At 35.5% G+C, this 21,060-nt stretch overlaps 1 protein-coding gene across 2 annotated transcripts in view; it reads left to right on the top strand.

Moving 5' to 3' along the window:
• The window catches only part of LOC132158104 (carboxypeptidase Q-like), a 57,610-nt gene extending 54,329 nt beyond the window's left edge, over positions 1-3,281 (top strand). For both annotated transcript variants that reach the window (XM_059567375.1, XM_059567376.1), the window contains exon 8: positions 1,952-3,281. In XM_059567375.1, the coding sequence (XP_059423358.1) occupies positions 1,952-2,112 (161 nt within the window). In that variant the 3' untranslated portion in view covers positions 2,113-3,281. The remainder of the gene's footprint in view (positions 1-1,951) is intronic.
• Positions 3,282-21,060: the final 17,779 nt, after the last annotated feature.

Here is a 21,060-nt window from a genome sequence, read left to right as displayed (position 1 = left end):
TGTTATAAGATAAGAGTCTAATGATAGACTTTCACTCAACAAGCAAAGTATAGTAATCATAGCAGATTGTGAATAACTCGTTTAAACATTAGCATCACAATCTGAAGTTTAGTGTAAATAATAAATCTTTAAATATAAAACCAAATAGATGTTTTAAAAACCATTCTGATAGTTGCTTTACATTGGAGGTTTGTTGGAACGTAGCCTCAACTCTGTGCAGTTTTTTCAGTTCACTGCACCGTACACCTCACACTATTGATTCTAGGCCAGAGAATAAGCAATGCTTCACCAAGTACCCTTCTAAGGTCAAACAAATCTCTGTCCCTAAATTTCCTGGGGAATAAAGAATCTTGCGGCTGGTGCCTGTTCACATATGGGATCAGTACAGAAATAGATGGCAGGCAAACAGGCTTTAACTGCAACCACATGCATTCTGGATTCTATTGCTCCTCCAAACAAAGAGAATGAGGCCTGCAGTGGGATATAGAAAACGTTTTTGTCCATGTTTGTGTCACACTGATCTTAAAATGATTTTGCATGAGTGATGCTGTGTTAATGAGTCACTGCAACGTTCAGCTTGTCATCAGCTTCACTTGGATCAAGGCCTAGGAATATGAAAAGAGTTTAAAACTAAACAAAAAGAATAGCTTGTAGTCATTTTGTAATGGCCCCAAAATGACTGTTAATTTTCACACCATGTCATTCGAAACACATATGACTTCCTTTTTCAGTGAAATGCAAGAAGCAAAATTCTGAAGACTTTTTTTTTCATGCTGTTGCTATGAAAGTGGCCAGAAGCTTTTAAGTTTCAAATACGACTCAGCACCATGAATCATAAAAATTGGTTGATGTCACTCATTATATTCCCAGTGTTCTTGAGCCGTACGATAGTTTTTGCGTGAGAAGCTGAATGAAATTGATAATATTCCCCATCCAGTCAGATGCTACAACCATTAGATTTGTGAACTGTGAACCAGATTCATCTAAAAAGTGAACAAACCATTCAGATCTAATTCAAAATAATTATTTGAAAATAAGCTGCACTTTATTATATTTTGCACTGGTTCAAATTTGCATTTTTAAGAGAAGAAAAAGATAAATACCAAACAAGTCACATCTGTACATGTCTCTAAGTCATGTTTTATATATATATCAGATTAATGTAAAAATCAGTAAAAAAAAAAAAAAAAAAAAAAAAAAATATATATATATATATATATATATATATATACAGTATATACTATAAATACTGTATAGCCTCACTCCACAACAAACATTCAGAAAAGAACAGGATTAAAAAAATAAAAGTATGAAACAAAAATAAATTATTGTGGAATTTATATTAAATGGCAAGTCCAAACTTATTTATTTAAATCTAAATGAAATTGCCGATGTTTGATGTTATTGTCATTATATAAGTTGCTTTAGAATTTAAATTGCAGCACAGTTCAGATGATTAAAAACGTCACATATGTACCGAAAAATATAGTAACATATAGTAGCTAGTAATTTAAGATTTTCATAAAAGCAAGTCTGTTTGTTATGCAAGCCCCCAACTGTGAGATATAGTCACAATTAACTTTTTTATTTAATTTACTTTTTTAATTCTGTGGTTGTAAACTCAAAATTCTATAGATTCTGAGAAAAAAGTCACAATTACCTGTTTTATTTTTTATTCCAGAAACAAGCTTCCATCATTTGTTTCTTATACAACCCTATCATATAGCTTCATTTGATGTATTCATAATTTAAATAACTGCATTGAAGAGAATGTGTTTGGAACATGTGGGTGAGTAAATGACGATGGAATTTTCATTTTTGGGTGAACTATTTTAGATTACAGACGTAAGCCAGACTACTTAATATTCTAAGGCAGAAGGACAATTTTCACACATATGAAACACAGAATCACACCATTTCAGTTCTGTTCATTATGTATCTTTTTTCTCAGGCGCCAGCCTGCACACTGCAGACCAGAGGTACTTCTGGTTCCACCACAGCGACGGTGACACAATGAGCGTTCAAAACCCAGAGGAGATGAACCTGTGTTCTGCTGTTTGGGCTGTGGTGGCCTATGTGGTCGCTGACCTGGAGGAAATGCTCCCCAGATAGTGAGTCACTCACAAACAACTGAACTAACCCCTGTCCATCAGCTTATAGCAGTCGGTCGATCACATCATTACCTTGAGAATTCTCTGTCTAATTCATCATAACCTCAGGTACACTCCTGATCACTCCACTGTCATGTAATATATACTTCTACTTCGATACTTGTGGAATTTCCTTTTTCATTTTCTATTGTCTAATTTAGTTTTATAATGTGAAATTACTGTATGTCATTTCTATTAATATTTTATTTACTGATTTGTCAATTCTGTAAAAATAAGTGGTTCATAATGTATATTAAAATTACATTAAAACAACACCAAAATCTGTGGCTAAAATTAGCTTGGGAAGTCTTGGCTTCACAATTTCATGTAAACAGTGACAAACTGTGTAATGGTATTATGATGTAATTTTCCACAAACTGAGTATGTCTTAGTCATCAGAACATCTGACTTCCCCTTGGAAACTAAGCCTAGTTCTCCTTTCCTAAAACAAACAACAAGCAAACAAAAAGTAATGGATATGCTACTGTTTATTCATACTTCAACATAAGCTGTTATTAAAGAGTTAGATGAAAATCATCCACCTGAGAGATTTCTTTCCCTCCATTAAAAGTCCACTCCACCAAACTTTAACACTTCAAAAGTCCAAATGAATAAGCAGTTTAGTCCAAGTCTACTGAAGAGACGCAATAGCTTTATATGATTAACAGATTTAACTCAGGGTTTTATTCATATATAAAAATTGATCAGCGCACATAGTGTACACTGTATACTATAATATATACTATATTATCCAATGTGGTAAGCTTTGGCTTATTGTGTGTATTGATCGATGTGTAAGTAGAAGGATAAATTAAATCTATTTTATTCTATTTAAGGGATTGTGATTCTTAAGAAGACAATTAGGCTGCACAAATGATATGGACTAATTTTATGATGTCTTTATGAACTCTCTGAAGCTTACAAATTTTTGTATGAACTTGCATGAACTTTTAATTTAGGGACAGAAATCTCTCAGGTTTCCTTTTCTGTGTGTTTCCTAGGTGAACAAAAGTTAAATTGGTTTGGAATAACATGAGGGTGAGAATTAAATTCTAAATTAAATTTACAACACCGTACTGCTTGAGCTGCAAGCAAAAATTCTCATGTTGGCTTGTTTTTCATTACTTAAACTGTTTCATTACTTAATAGTGATTAACTGGTTTCAAACCTTTCTTTGTGAGTTGGTTTTCAACTTTTTAGACAAGATGGCAAATTTATGGTTGAAATGTAAACATTGGAAAAATCACAGATAACACCACTTCAGATAAATAAAACACAATGCACAAAAATCATCTAGATGGAGCTGTTCTTTATTCCTGTATTTATATTGAACTGTGTGTTACTGTATTTTTATCAAGTGAAGGAAATGCTGTGGTATGCTTGTGACCTCTTTATGCTGTATGTGTGTGTGCTAATGTGAGCTGCACTTAATGTCTGGTTTTCAATTACATCAAACAAGTAAGTTCTTGTTTCTATGACAACATGGATTGAAAGGACATATGAATATTATGCAAGAAAATCGGCCCCAGTCTTTGGTTTTCCCACAGGTTTCTACTCGCCATGACTAAATCTGAATCACACAAGCATCTTGAATGCACATGTTTCACAAAGAGAATTGTCACAGACTTGGGAGGTTACTGTATGTGCCAGTTTCCTGGGATCTATGCATTTCTTTCTTTTTGCAATTTTTTCTTGGCACAGACGATTTTATAGATAAAATTACAAAGGTTAACAAGCTAATCGGTCAGTTTCTTGAAGAAAAATGACTCCTCATGAGTTTTTTTCTCTGCTTTGATCGGATGACAAGAGTTTACAACCATTGACCCAAGGCTTCTTTTACATTGCCTTGGGTCTTAGATTAAGAGACCATATCATAAAAGCATTTTCCTGGGATTTCAGAGACTTAACTTCATCAAAAAGCTGCCAAGACTTATTCTCTGGCCTCGATGCAATATATTGACAAGATCCAGCCACAACATTTCTTAAAGCAATATTCTTGGTTCTGTACAAGTTAAGTTCAGTCGACAGCATTTGTGATATTACAGTATATTAATTAGAAATTATTTTGACTTGTCCCACCTTTTCAAAATTGGGGCTACAGAGTGAACAGTCCCCATTTACTTTTGTAAAGAAAATCATGAAAAAATGAGGTGATTTTAGTTTTAGGTTTGTTTTGTGTGTGTGTGTGTGTGTGTGTGTGAAAATACCCAGTCTTCTAAAATAACAAGCTTTTAATTTCTGTGGTCAAATACTCAAAAATGCCCAATACACTTCCATTGTATGTGCCTCATTATTACTGCAATATTCTTTTAAGAAATAAGTGATTCAAAATAATTTATGTATTTATTTAACATTGTAATCAACATTAAGCCACAAATGAGCTTAAAGGGAATGAAAATAAGCTTGTGTTTTACTCACCCTCAAGGCATCCTAGGTGTATATGACTTTCTTCTTCAGACGAATCCAGTCGGAGTTATATTTAAAATTGTCCTGGCTATTCCAAACCACCAAATAGAGCGCACAGATTCATCATAATACATGCCTCAAAGCGGTCCGGGGGGTGAATAAAGGCCTCCTGTAGCGAATAGATGCATTTTTGTAAGAAAAATATCCATAATTTTAAATGTAATAATCACTTTAATGTAGCTTACGCCAATAGTTGTACACGGAAGCAGTTCTGGGAGGATGACGTAAGATGTCTGTGTTATTAAACTGTAATATAAAACGTAATTAAATCATATTTTCATAATCATATTTTATTACATATAAATATATTTTACATAATCATACATAATCATATATTAAATATGGTTATTTTTCATACAAAACACATCGATTTGCTACATGAGGACTTTGTTCACCCCTTGGATCTGTGTGAGGCAATTTGTATTATGGATGGGCACTTTTTATTTGACTTCTTTTGTATTGATGCAGTGCAACATCCGCTGACTGCCATTAAACAGCTTGAAAGATCAAAGCCATTTTTTTTTTATATAACTCTTGACTAGATTCATCTAAAAAAAGAAAGTAATATACACCTAGGATGCCTTGAAGGTGAGTAATTTATGGGATAATTTTCATTTTTGGGTGACCCTTTAACCAAGCACTCTTGAGATTCTGGATGTATTCTCTGTATGTGCTTTGATATATTTATATATGAAATTAAAACGGTTTATCGTGTGTTTGTTCTGAAGACTTGGATTAAACTGCTTGATTCATATGGATTACGTTTACAATGTATTTTTGAAGTGTGAAAATGTTGCTTGTTACAAATTCAATATCTTCATATATGTTACTAAATTTTTATCTTATTTAATTGCAAATACATAAATAATGACAGAATTAAATTTTTATTGAACCTGGAACATCGCTTTAACCTTTCTTCTGGAGAATGTTCATATTTGTTTTTTCGTGTAGTCAGGATTGGATTTGAGCTGTAGCGTTTGAGTTACACAGTGCAGACATTGGGGTGTGGTGTTAAAAGTCACAGAAATGCACCTTTGCGGCTGTTTTCCAGCTCATATGTAGGAAAGAATTGGTTTGAGTTGAAAACAGCTGGAAGCTTTTAGCCGCATTTGTGTATGTTATTGCACATGATATCAGGATTTGTGAGGGCACCACTCGGCCTATGAAAACAAAACTTAGAGCTCATTCTAGACACAGGAGGCGCAATCCGTTAACTTTCCCAGAGATCATGGATACAGAAGTGAGGTTTGGAGTTGTTTGGAATGCTAGACTTGGCTTTGATCTTAAAAGCATGCCTGGGATGGATGCATATGGAAGCGGTCAGTAATTTAATTACAGGTCCTGGAAGCACAGATTGCGGAAAGTAAAAGCACTCATTGTAACGTGGTTGCTGCTGATCATACTAAACCCATTTTATATCCCTTTAAAGGACAAATTTTCCAACTCCCCTTGAGTAAAACAGTTGAGTTTTAATGTTTTCGAATCCATTCAGCCGATCTCCGGGTCTGGCGGTAGCACTGCTAGCTCAAAAATGACCAAAGAGATTCTATATTTTTCCTACAGTAGTTACTAAGTGTACTAAGACTGACAGAAAATTAAAAGTTACTAAGCTCTTTAGTAATTTCTGAGTGAGATGCTAACGGCTGATCAGATTCAATGATCTATGCTAAGCTAAGCTAAAAGTGCTACCGCCAGACCCGGAGATCGGCTGAATGGTTTCAAAAATTGTTTAACTCTAGGGGAGTTGGAAAATGAGCCTATTTTCAAAAAAAGTGGAGTGTTCCTTTAAAAATGTAATCTGCTTACTAACAGACTTCCATATAGGGCCAATGAGTTTAATGAGGTTACGCTGAGTTTGTCGGTGTAATGAGTTGGAAAATCATGTGAGCGGGAAAGGCCACTGTTTCCTCCATTTACCTACACTGAAGCCACCCCACCAGTAAACACAACTAATTTAAAGTTCCATAGAGTCACCTTCTTTACATAGGGTTATGGAGCGTGATACCCATCCATCATGCTTTATTTATAGAATCAACTCCCCCCTTTCCACCAAGCTGCGCGTTAGGACATCTTTATTCAAGCACACAAAATATGTCAGCGTTATAGAGGAGACTTAAAATAAAGTCAAGGTGGCCGAGGAGCAGAAGACGAAGGCTTTTAATATAAAGTTCTTAAAAGAAAACAACAACACTTCTGACATAAAGTTGATTACCACAAAAAAAAAAAAAACAAGAATCACCTCATCTGTTCTTTTCTTTAAACAAAAAATGTGAAGCTTGCGGTGAGGCACTTACACTGTACAATAGAAGTGAACTGGGCCAATTGCTGTAGGATTTAAAAATTTAAATATGAAGTCTATAATTTTATTATGTATTATTAATAAAACCTTCAATATTTGGCCTGCTAAGCTGCTTTCTTTAAAATGTTATGGTAGTTATTATGCAGCACAGCACATGACAAAAGATATTTATCATGACCACAAATTAAGAATTTATTCTATTGTTTTATTAATTTGTTCCCTCGTTATGCATAAATCTTGGCTGCAAATTAAGAATTTGTTCCTGCGACTCATTCATTCATTCCCTTGTTTTATTAAATTATGGCCCAATTGTACTAATTCATTCTGGTTTAATTAAAACTGGGAACACATTAGTATAAGGTGGCTTCAATTTTCTAAAATTAATTCTTAATTAATGGTTGTGTCATATGTAGGTCTCTGTATTTTTAAGATTTCAGGTGTTTCTTTGAATATAACTTCACACCGAAAAGGTTTGCACTTATTTTACACTAAAATTTAGTTTTTGTTTTTTGGCTACCTTTGAAACAGTGAGTCTTTACAATCTAAAGTTTCGATGTTTACGAAGATATATACAGCATATATTTAGTTAGTCTGTGAGATTTATATTTGGTTCATGTGTTTGATTCCCTGCAGGAAATAAAGTCACCGCAAGACTGCTTTACTGTCATTAATTCAGATAGTTGATGGGCGGCTTTTGGAACGAAGCATCTCTGTGGGGCTGGATGCCTTCAGGCCAAATGTAGATCTCTGTTACTCGGCAATCTGAAACCGGAGAGCTTCTCCTGAAGCTGCTTGCTTTTGATCATGCTGTCAATGTGAATATGAACACTTTATTGCAGGTGTTAGAGACACGTTATGGAAAGCCTTTTTCTGGGTCTTGGTTGGTACACTAGTGATCATGTCGGTGGAGTAGAAGTATTCTATAAACAACAGTAACTCTTTAGAGTATAGGGAACAATTCTCACTATTAAGTTTCTTATTAACATGCCTATTATTAACATATTGCCTGTTTATCAGTAAAGCACATATTCTGCATGACCATACTCTACATCCCTAATCCTACCCAATACCTAAACTACACAACTACCAACTACCTTAAAATATAGTGACCTAAACAAATGTTACAAATAACCTAATATATACCATAAAATCAGTGTCTTTACCTGTAACTGGTCAACTGACCTTCTCAACAGTAAGCTCACAAAATCATTTGCAATATCTTTTGAATTCATATTCAAATCTTTGTTTGTGAAAAACTATTTCATTTTTTACCAAAAAGCTGTATCCCACATTTTTAATGCCACTGTTTTTGCATGATTCATGCTCAAGCATTTAACACAGTTACACGAATTGTTGTAAGAAATACATTTTCAGTTTTCTTCTTAATTTATGGGAAACATGTCAATCAATTACTGCAAACCAGTGTCACATTATTTAGCCCCTACTTAATGCCAGTGTATTTAGGATACAAACATCTTACTCCCTCATTTTTTTTTTTTTTTTTTTGTATTTTTTGGTTTAGTTTTTTCACTGTTCATTTTAAACAATTAAAACAACTATGTTAAAAACTCTAAACGTGCTTAAATGGAATAGAAAAATGAATTATAATTGAAATTAATAGAAAATAAACCTGAGGTTATAATGAACACGTTCTGAAGGTAAAGCAAATTTATCTTTTTATATTGATTAAATGTTTTATATTTGCAACCAAAACCAGACAGGCCATGTCCCCGGGGGATAAAGAGAGGATATTCCAAATACAAGCCTGTATTCCATTCACTGAAGCAGCTAAATGAATAATTCATGGAATATATTGACAGGATTAATCTCTTATGTATCCAATTTTAGCAATCTATGACTACTTTTCCAAGTTAGTTCAACCCATTTGGTAACATATTGTGAACATATTTCAGTAGGAAGGCACTAAATGTAACATTTAACAAATGTTTTCAACAAAAGGTTTTTAACAAATTGTTGTCATCAGGGTAACTGGAAACAGGCCGATTTACCATTTCAGTTGCCTGTGAGATTCGTTGTAGCTGGAGGACATGTTCAGCTGTGGCTGCCATTGCGACTCATTTTTGCAGTTTTCATCTGGTTTCCAAACATTCAGTGTGAGCTCAACCCTCCACTTTGATTGACACATTCAGGCAGTGAGTAAATTCTGCTGTGTTTGTCTAAGAGTTGGAAGCTATAACGGAGGACCAGTTCCTATTAACACTAATGCTAATGCCCTGTGTTTGGTCTCCTTGAGAAATTTCTGCCTTCATCTAGAATTTTGTGCTGCTTTTAGTTTCTCAGACTTTATTTTAACATGGTTTTTGGGGTAGGATTTTAATATCTGCTGTAGATATGGACTGAAACCTCAGATGATTCAAGAAAAAACGATTCTTACTGAGTTCACGTTCAAGCACATTTGGCATGTTTTTCGCCAATCTGCTTTGGATAAACACTTCCCTTTAGACTTAAATCATTATTCTCGTTATGTGTTTTCTAAATAAAATATAAACACTTAAAGAAGTAAAAATATACTGCTTGAGGAACCATTGAGTGGCTTAATTGGATGGTTTTCTCTCTTTCTGCTCCAATAACTTTGGTGTGTGGATGTGTGACTGCTCTTTAGATGAATTTTCACATGGTACAATGGAAGATAAGGCCACAGCAATCCAGTCTTTTCAATAAAATGTCCAACAGATGCTACAGATCAAAATCCTTGAATTCCTAGGATTCTATGAAGCTTAAGAAGAGAACATGGCCGGTTTTGTTGTCTATTCAGTATGAAATGAAAAGCTGAAAGCGTGTCCCTGAGAAAGACATATCAAATCATCTTTGGTCCTTTCATAAAACTGAGCCTTTAACATCAGTGATAGTCTAGATCAGGGGTTTTCAAACTGTGGGTCGCGACCCACTTGTGGGTCACAGAATGGAACAAGGTGGGTCGCACAAAGTCACTTGGCTGCAGCTAAATTTGCGTTTCAATGACACACACACACACAGTTCAGTCTAGGGCTGCACGAAAGTGACGAGTGGGAACGGTGCGAGGCCGGTGGAGTGATTGGAATTGAGCGACACCTGCTCGACTCACCAGTCTCGAGAACCACGGAGGAGATCGGAAGGATACAAAAGAGGAGCGTCCGTCTCCCCGGCAACTCACTCCAGCCCACCGCCTCGAGCATCCTCCTTCGCCCTGCTCGATGGCACTGCGGATTCACCTCAGTGCCGAGGGATCTTCGGCACCGCGTCCCTCCTTCCTCCCAGGCTTCGGCACCAGTCTAACACATTAAAAACTTCTCAATCACGGGAAGGAGGAGGCGGGAACCGGGAACCCACTCGTCACAATGATATAGCCCACCAACATTAATAAGGACTGCAATATCCTTAGTGTGATTTTCGAATTGCAATTAAGTCCGCGTGCTTTGCGTGTTTTGAAGCGCGGGCGCGCACGAGTTGTAATAACAGTGAAGGTCTCAGAGCAATGTCATTAAAAGGTTCAATCGGTCCGCATTATTAAAAGAGAAAAACTTGCTCACTTCAATACACTATATTCCGCATGAGATTGCATACACCAGAAAACAAATGTTACGAAAACGGTTTCAGGTAGGCCATGTTCATTCATTTCTATCGTCCGTTTGAGCTCTGTGCACTTTTTTCGTTCGGGAAACGGTTTGTAAAAAGCATTTCACATGTACAGGGTGAGCAGTGCACAAACGCAGGGTTAATTGTAACACTACAAGATTTAAACATTTCCACATAACAAAATGCACAAAAAAATAATGCAATACTCCTTGACGTATCATCTCTTTTTAGAGAAAAATTTGCCAAAGTTCAGAAATCTTTTGAAGATATTGCTGAACATTAATTTAACCATTGCTAAAATAAATTTCTGCCTGAACTTAATGTCATCCAGTTTTTTTTTTTTTTTGTTTATTTAAAACGAGACACATGTTTATTATTATTTTTTACCTATTTCACAATTATTTTAATCTCCAAACAGTTTTAGATAGTTCTGCTTTGCTTCTTATGCTTTTTCTAAAAAAAGTGTTGGATTGTGCTCCGTTCTCACCGACACACACGGAAGGATCGTGAATGCATTTTCTGCAACAAAACACAGCAGCGCAGATTACAGTTCACTGGAGTGAGCCTGTTTAACGTTTTTATGGACACTACATATTCTAAAGTCTGTAAACAAAAATTAAAACTTAAATATTAATAGTGATTTTTTTCAGGTGTAGGCCTACTCTAAAATAAAAAGGTTTTTTTTCTTAAATACTTCATTTCTGTCATCAAACTTTTAAGTAAGATTAGGCTTAAAGTAATATCAACCTTTTTTTTTCCTCAAATATTGTGGTGGGTCATGAAATAGATTACACTTGTCTAGGTGGGTCGTGGAATGGAAAAGTTTGGGAACCACTGGTCTAGATGAAGCGTATGTCTTGGTGACTGTCTGTGGAGGAGTATTAGATATCTAACAGGTCATGCCCACCACATGAGTATATCAGTATTTAACCTTTCAGTTCAATAATAATCATTTATTTAAACCAACTTTAAGTCATATTTGCGTTTAAGTCCACAGACAGTAGTAGAATTTGTGAAAATGGGCAGATACAGTTTTTTGGGGAACAGATCTGCTCCATCAGCCTTCAGAAAGTTCATTTGTCCTGACACGGTTTTGACTTTTCTCTGACAGGTTGAAGTGTAGCTACATCCTAAACTTGCATGGCTGATTTTATGAGGCACTTGTCACTTTTTCCTTATTGAAACTGATTTCAAGACCATGTTATTCTTGAGATTTTGGAAGGAGCAACTAGACTATTGAAACGGAGGCTGTGCTGATGCAATTTACTGCAATCGAGCGGTATGATAGTAAAACAGCCTGCTTTCCTGCCTATTGTCTGTAATGATTTTCCTTTTCTTTTTTTTTCAGTTTCACTTATAGTAGTCAATCATCCAAATTGCATAAAGCCGTTTAGGCTATTTATCATTATAGAATTGCATGGGAAACATTATTGTTTGTGTCTTCTGCAAAAATTATACAATCTTTGTAACATAAGTGTATATGTGTGACTATAATTACCAGCTCTCAGTTGAGTTTCATCATTGTCTCACAGCTGGCAACATACACAAGCTAAATGATGTTGTGCTGTTGAATATTTGCATTTGCTTCATACTGGGCAATAAAAAGGATGTTAGATGAATTGTTTGGTAGAATTGATCTATTACAGATTCACAAGTTGCTTTGTTGAAAATGTCTTCACATTCGCAAACTCTTGTAGGGGAGATGGAGGAGTGTTGTAACACGGAATTTGATGTACCATGTCACTGTAACCAGTTTCGAATGAGCAACAGGGATAAAATCACTATGATATATGATTATCACCCTTCTGATGTGAGATGTGAAACTCTGAGAAGTACAGTAGGTACAAAAATTACTGATTGATAATTTGACACAACTTCCACACTAGCTTTTCATCTAGCCTAGATCAGAGATGCCCGAACCAAGGCTTGCAGGCCAATGCTCACCATGCCATGGCACAATAAAATAATGATTGAACTTTTGGCCTACAGCCCTCAATCAAAGCATTTCATGTTAAAAAACCTCTGATGAAATTAATAACAACAATATAATATTATATATATCCATGAAGATATTTAGTAAATTTCCTACTGTAAATATATAACTTATATATATATTGGGCTAGTTTCATGTACAGGTGCTGGTCATATAATTAGAATATCATCAAAAATTGATTTATTTCACTAATTCCATTGAAAAAGTGAAATTTGTATATTATATTAATTCATTACACACAGACTGATATATTTCAAATGTTTATTTCTTTTCATTTTGATGAATATAACTGACAACTAAGGAAAATCCCAAATTCAGTATTAGAATATTACTTAAGACCAATAGAAAGAAGGGATTTTTAGAAATCTTGGCCAAGTGAAAAGTATGAACATGAAAAGTACGATCATGTACAGCACTCAATATTTAGTTGGGGCTCCTTTTGACTGAATTACTGCAGCAATGCAGTCGATCAGTCTGTGGGACTGCTCAGGTGTTATGAGAGCCCAGGTTGCTCTAATAGTGGACTTCAGCTCTACTGTATTGTTGGGTCTAGCATATTGTATCTTCCTCTTTACAATACCCCATAGATTTTCTATGTGGTTAAGGCAGATTGTTGGCCAATTAAGAACAGGGATACCATGGTCCTTAAACCAGGTACTAGAAGCTTTGGCACTGTGTGCAGTTTCCAAGTCATTTTGGAAAATGAAATCTGAATCTCCATAAAGTTGGTCAGCATCAGGAAACATGAAGTGCTCTAAAACTTCCTGGTATACGGCTGTGTTGACCTTGGACCTCTGAAAACACAGTGGACCAACACCAGCAGATGACATGACATCCCAAACCATCACTGACTGTGGAAACTTTACACTGGACCACAAGCAATGTGGACTGTGTGCCTCTCCTCTCTTCCTCCAGACTCTGGGACCCTGATTTCCAAAGGAAATGCAAAATTTACTTTCATCAGAGAACATAACTTTGGACCACTCAGCAGCAGTCCAGTCCTTTTTGAAGCGAGACGCTTCTGACGTTGTCTGTTGTTCAAGAGTGGCTTGACACAAGGAATGCAACAGCTGAAACCCGTGTCTTGGTTCTTGAAGCACTGACTCCAGCTGCAGTTCACTCTTTGTGAATCTCCCCCACATTTTTTAATGGGTTTTGTTTCACAGTCCTCTCCAGGTTGCGGTTATACCTTCTCTATTAATGTGCTTGGACACAGATCTCCTGTGAACAGCCAGCCTCTTTTGCAATGACCTTTTGTGTCTTGCCCTCCTTGTGCAAGGTGTCAATGGTCGTCTTTTGGACAACTCTCAAGTCAGCAGTCTCCCCATGATTGTGTAGCCTACAGAACTAGACTGAGGGACCATTTAAAGGCCTTTGCAGGTGTTTTGAGTTAATTAGCTGATTAGAGTATGGCACCAGGTGTCTTCAATATTGAACCTTTTCACAATATTCTAATTTTCTGAAATACTGAATTTGGGATTTTACTTAGTTGTCAGTTATAATCATCAAAATGAAAAGAAATAAACATTTGAAATATATCAGTCTGTGTGTAATGAATGGATATAATATACAAGTTTAACTTTCGAATGGAATTAGTAAAATAAATTAACTTTTTGATGATATTCTAATTATATGACCAGCACCTGTATGTATGCATGTATGTAATGATATATACATTATATGTCATACTGTATATATCTTCATGAAAAATATATTTTCGAAGGCGTGACTTATAGTGAATACAGTCAAAAACCAACCCATACAACCGCCTTCTTACCATTTTTTTTTTAAATGGTGAATTTCTGCCAGAGCTGAACCATCGAGTTAAAATCATAGCTGCCACTGTATTAGTTTTCAGCGTTGACAAAATTATAACTAAAATAATTCCTATATACAGTTTTTGGTGTATTTTCTATATACAGGTACTACAATATATTTCACAAACTGTTTTCTGTTAGTGTTAACCAATGCCAGTTGTGGGCTAGGATGTAACAACAGATTCATGTAACATTCATTTACCAAGTATATGGATAAGTAGATGTTTTAAAACTATATATACAGTATATATTTATTTGTTGCAGAGATGTGGAAATATTTGTTCACACTTTCAGATTGAGTTTGAGCTCCTCAAACTCTCCCCGATCAACTATGCTTCACACTGTGCTCATTAAAAATGCAGGGCTGTCTTGTCACACAGCCACATGCAGCAGTTAGCCGGATGTGTCAAAGTGACATGGTCAAAGGTCAGAGGTGGTGTGAGTGTGTCAGTGCGCGGGTTTTACACATGCGTTGAGTCACTAGTGATGAGAAGAGTAAGATCACATGCTTCTATCTCAAATTTCTTCTCTTTACAATTCCCCCACACAAGGATGTCACTCGGCTATGACCTTTTTGATTGTGAAAATTACACAAATGAACCCTTTTTCCATTTATTCAGCATGTCTTGGTTTTTCACTTCTGAAAATAAGCTGCAAACCAAGGTTGTGGCTAATATGCTCTTTTCACTATCTGCTACATAAAAGTGTAGTTAAAGCAGTGGTTTGGGGGGCAGGGGGATGGGGTTATAACTGCTGTCTCCCTCCTCTTCACAGTTAATTCCAGCATTAGCTTACAGACTTCTTGTCTTGATTGACCATTTGCGGTGGTGTAAATGATTACAGTAACCTCGTGTAAATGATGCTCCCGGGATTGTGGTAAGTGATGCAGCTGGAATGATGGAGTGCATGATGAAGTTTCCATGTATTCATCCCTGACCCAAACTGTCCAAAATCTGTGTCCTGCTGATGTTTAAAACCTTTAGAGTCTATGTAAAATACCACAATAAGAGGAAAGATTTTAAAATAGTATTTTTTAAAATATTTTACTTTTAAAAAATCTGTTTTGAAGATTTTGATTGATGGTGAGACTTGGTGTAGATGTGGAGATGCCTTGTGTAACAGTTTATTATATAGGGCTAATCCTGACATGGGTAAAAGAAAAGAAAAAAACACTGATGGATCCTTTACAATCAAGCGAAGCCAGAAGCTGCAAGATCAGCTGTCTGTGTGAACAATAAATTAAAGAAAAAATGGTGTGTGTGTGTGTGTGTGTGTGTGTGAAAAGGCCAAAAGAAAAGGCCAAAAGAGAGAATTACAGCAATCCTATGAATACAAATGAACACTTTAGGAATAGCCGTAAGTGATGGATAGCTCAGTATTTCCAGGAGTTTGATGAGTGCATTACTGTACATGCATAATTGCCATGTCAGGCAGAAACATGGCCTGGGCATCTTAGACATTTGTATAAAAACTTCTGCAAGGATTGAAATATATTCCACAATTTTATGAATTCGTGATATGTTTACCTCCTTGCATGGCTTTGCTGAGACAAGCTGTATTTTCTGAATGCAGATGTTTAGTATTTACATTTCAAAACACTTCCAGGAGTGAATGATTCACATTGTCGTATACACTCCTATCATTTGAAACAAACATCTTTCATCTGCAATTATGTTCTTCTCTTTGCCGAGAGTAAACAAGATCCTTAAATAAGAAAAAAAAATGTTTCTGTCAGTATGAAACCTTTCCGTTACCTGGATTTCACCCTGCAGAATGTGAATTGAAGTTGCCTTGCACAGACTGACTGTTTCATTCAGCTGGTCTCTTTCTGGGCTGATGAGTGGGTGGCATGCTGTGGATTTTCCGCTTCTGTTGTTGATGCTGCAGATCCTATCAGTCTCTGGAACAGGAAACATTATTCCAGTGTTTCATTGAGCAAAAATGCATAAATATTTATGGTGAGTTTCTTGCAAATCCCTTAATATCCAAATATGGCAAATCACGTATTCATCATAGTTTCGTATCTCATCACACTTCTGTATGACTAAAAAGGTCTGTGTGCCAACAGTATCTAATTTGCCCACAGGGTTTCTCTGAAGACATGCTTCAGAACCCTTTGAAACAATTAAAGAAGAAAATGTCACTGGGTGAAATGGTATAGAAATGTTCATAGTCTTAGAATAAAGTATTTTAGGGCTTATGGATGATGCGTACAATCAGACATTTAATCAAAATAGTGGTTAATCAATGTAGATTTTCAATAGAAAGACTAATCTGTGCTCAAACCATGTCATAGTCTACACAACTGGGCTCCTCTCAAACCATTTCTAAGGATTCTCTTTTCATTTCAAAACAGTTCATGCATCGGATGCAGTTTGCATTTGATTGACTTCAATCTATAGCATCTGTCCTCCATGTTTCCTTCAATGTAAAATGTCTATATAGATAAACACGGCTGAATTGTACAGACAAATCAAGCTGGAGACAGGTGAATTATGGCCCTGTCACAATGTTACTTTAGTTTTTCGCAAACATCTCCTCGTGATACCCTCCATTCCCTTCAACCGCCTGTCAACTTCATGCAGATAATCTCTCAGACCTTTCAAGGAAGGCTTTTTATATGTAAATCTACTCTGAATCATCTGCTTTTCTCTTTGTAAACATGTTTTATTTGTTGGTTCATCAGTTTATAAGATCCCGGTATAGAATGGTCTCATAATGTGGAAGTGTGAAACACATCTATTGTGATTATTCGAGATGTGCTATATGGCCTTCTGAAGGAACGTTTCGGTTATGTGTGGAGGGAAAGGAGACGTTATTTCCCCTGACGTCACGACAGAGGCCTAACTCATAGTGACTGACAGATAGGGAACTGATTTCCGTTCAATTAGAACAGCGTTTGATTAAAAAGCAGTTTATGGCGACATCTAGTGAAAACGTGATTTATAATGTGAAATAGAAATAATGTGTTTAAGTGTAAATAAATTACATTACGACTAATTAATTATGAATTTATGACAAAAATAAATGTTATGAATTAAGAAGTGTTTTTTTTGCTTAAGGTTGTAAATTGGTGGTTCTTAGGAACAGAACTTAATGCTGACATTTCTGCAAACCCTCTCTTTTTGTTAAATGTATATTGTTAAAAAAATAATGGTACTGTAAAAGGATTGGGAACTTAAGGTGATATAATGATATAGGCTAAAGCAACCGATGATGAAATAATGCAGAAAACAGAACTTGTCCTTGAACTTGAAATGTTGAAAATATACATTACAAAATGTAAATATACAATGTCTTTTGTATGTTATGCAACATAAATCTAAATTAAAGTCATTATTTGTCTAAAATTATAATAAAATAAAGTTGAATTAGCCTACTGAATTTTAGAGGCTTTTACGCATGGCTAGAGCCACAAAAATGAAGATTCATGAATGAATCGAATTCACAAAACGTGTAATTTGTAAGCACAAATACAATGGTGATTGTTTTTTTCTTTTTTTTTTTTTTTTCTTTTTGTCATTTATGTATATGAAACGCTGTAATGGGCTATTTTAGATTAGTTTAGATTCAATTACTTAAAAAGCTGGTCATACTAAAAAATTCTAATGGAAAAAACACTGCAAGTGCCTTAATGTAGAAACAGTGTTACAGTGTAACACACAGCAAGCAGATGAGCCCGCAATATGAACGCAATGCCGCATTGCCAATGCGTATAATTTGGGTTTATATTTGGCTTTATATCTGCTTGCCTGTGAAAAAAAGTCATCATCAATAAAGTGGCCTTTCAATAGGCCTATAACTGTTTTAATACATCAGTTAATACAAACTTTGTAAAAAAAATTAACAGGCGGTCACTGGAGGAAAGTTTTGTTTTGATGTAACATGACAACTATGGATTTTTAAAGCAGATCAGTGATGATGACAGGTAAATAATATGAACTGTTCTTCTTTATCTGTCCAGCAGAGGGCAGTGTTGGTTATTACATGTGTGATGGCTGACAAAATGGCTGATAAAAATGTGCATTATTAGTTTGCATTATATCTGCGTGCGTACTGATGTTTCTTTGCCTACTGGTTTGTTTGTAAAACGTCTGTAAATCATATTGGTTCAGGTCTGTAGATTGCACACAGTCTGATATTTTAGACATGCCTCTTATCAATGGTTTTAGTAAGTGTCTTATCTTTATAGCTTATGCTAATCATCGTTTGCCTTAATAACCAGTGCTAACTGTCTTTATTATAAAACAGATAATGGGATATCCTGTACACAATATTTAAACATGTGTTAGGTGTTAGATGTGGTTAGAGATTTTCTTCAGATTTTATGACATCTGTCAACTGAGCTGAAACCTGAAAAGTATGAGATGATACCTGAGTTTCTTGTTCACATACAGTCTGAAGACAGAATGACCATATTTCAGATAACAAGTGGCAAGTTAATAAAATACTTACTGTACATTTAGATGCTTGTTGTTATACTCTTTCTTAATGCAGAAAATATAGACATATTTCCAATAAATAAACGTGCATGGTTACCAAAGAAAATCTCGGTTAAAATATATATATATATAGTTTATAGCCCTTAACATTCCATTTAATCCAGAAAACAAGAGTTAAAAGATGTAGGCCTGTAATTTGGCCTCTAAGACAGGATGAAGTGCAGACAACAGACTGTCCTCTGTGACCATCAAAAGAATTGGCCAAATGGTTGAAGGAGCGTATCGCTCTGCATTAAGCTACTTTGACAACTAACCCAGAAAACTCCATCTGACCCTGAGAATTCAGGGGATTGAATGAACAGAAAGCCGGAAAATAGCTCAGTAGCTCCTTTAGAAGTGTGAGTCTCTAGTCACTTTATATAAGATGATGATACGTGAAGTATTATTTCCTGCTGTCACATTCTCACAGCAACACACCAGAATCCTGATGGAATTATGGCCCATTGTGAAACCTTGTTTTGTACTGAGTCAGTTTGGATACAAAGCCAAACTTATGGCTTGTCACACTTAATACAAAATTTCAATTTGATTGTTTTCCAAAAATTTATTTTGATTCATAGGTCAAAGAACAGCAGACATGTAAATGAAATAATTCTTCAAGTCCTAAAATAGTTTATTAATTACACCGGGCATGCCACCAATGACACGCATAACAGTAAAAGTGCAGGATAGCTTTCACGTTCTTAGAGTGATTATTGGAGGAATTATGGAAATATAATACCCATTGCCTATTACTGACATTAAAACAGCACAAAAATATCTGTTTTTATTATAATATTTAATGTTTAATAAATTATAATGATAATTCTTAAGACTGCAATTGAATATTATACTAGGGTTAATGACAAAGATGTAAAGTGGCCCTACTGTAAAATAGTGATTTCCAGGTTTTTCATTATTGCTAAATCCAAACATTTATTTCTCAGATTTATTTAGTTTTGATCAGTATTAAAGGAATAAGTGACTTGTTCCAAACCTGTATCAGCTTCTTTCTTCTGTTGAACACAAAATATGATATTTTGCAGAATGCTGGTAATCAAACCGTTAATGGTAGCCATTGACTTCTATTGTAATTTCCCCCCCCCATGGAATGGCTACTGTCAACTTTATTTCTTAAAATCATTCCCTACACAGAATCTTAACATGCAACAGGTTTTACATGCAAACTGTGAGTTATGTAAAAACATACATAGATACGTTGATATTAGATTAGATTAAACTTAGCTATCATTGCACACTGTACAAGTACAGAACCAATTAAATTCAGTTACCATATAACCAGAAGTGCAAATAGCAATGTATGTATGTATATATATATATATATATATATATATATGCATACACCACCAGCCAGTGGTAACAAGGCATGATGGATCCATGTTCTCATTCTGTTTACACCAAATTCTGACTCTACCATCGTAATGTCTCAACAGAAATCGAGACTCATCAGACCAGGCAACTTTTTTCCAGTTTTCAACTGTCCAATTTTGGTGAGCTCGTGGAAATTGTAGCCTCTTTTTCCTATTTGTAATGGAGACGAGTGGTACCCGGTGTGGTCTTCTGTTGTTGTAGCCCATCCACCTCAAGGTTGTGCATGTTGTGGCTTCACAAATGCTTTGCTGCATACCTCCGTTGTAACGAGTGGTTATTTCAGTCAAAGTTGCTCTTCTATCAGCTTGAATCAGTTGGCCCATTCTTCTCTAACCTCTAGCATCAACAAGGCATTTTCACCCACAGGACTGCCGCATACTGGATGTTTTTCCCTTTTTACACCATTCTTTGTAAACCCTAGAAATGGTTGTGCGTGAAAATCCCAGTAACTGAGCAGATTGTGCAAATACTCAGACCGGCCCGACTGGCACCAACAACCATGCCATGCTCAAAATTGCTTAAATCACCTTTCTTTCCCATTCTGACATTCAGTTTGGAGTTCAGGAGATTGTCCAGGACCAATATATATATATATATATATATATATATATATATATATATATATATATATATATATATATATATATATATATATATATATATATATATAAAGTTACAGTTTTGCTTTACATCCCGCCACAACATAAACGTTAACATCATCTCTGCTATAGGCCTAGAGGTAAATGTTTTGCACTTGCCTTACATGTCTGTTTCTGCTATAAAAGTGAACACACACACACACACACATACACTGACACACATGCTCTCACTCACATTCTTGCACAGTCACACAGTCTGTCTGCAGTTTACTCTTACAACACTCAGA

This window comes from Carassius carassius, chromosome 15, assembly GCF_963082965.1.
Source record: "Carassius carassius chromosome 15, fCarCar2.1, whole genome shotgun sequence".
NCBI lineage: Eukaryota > Metazoa > Chordata > Actinopteri > Cypriniformes > Cyprinidae > Carassius > Carassius carassius.
Note: the sequence above shows the minus strand (reverse complement) of the source record. Positions and strands in the feature narration are given on the sequence as shown.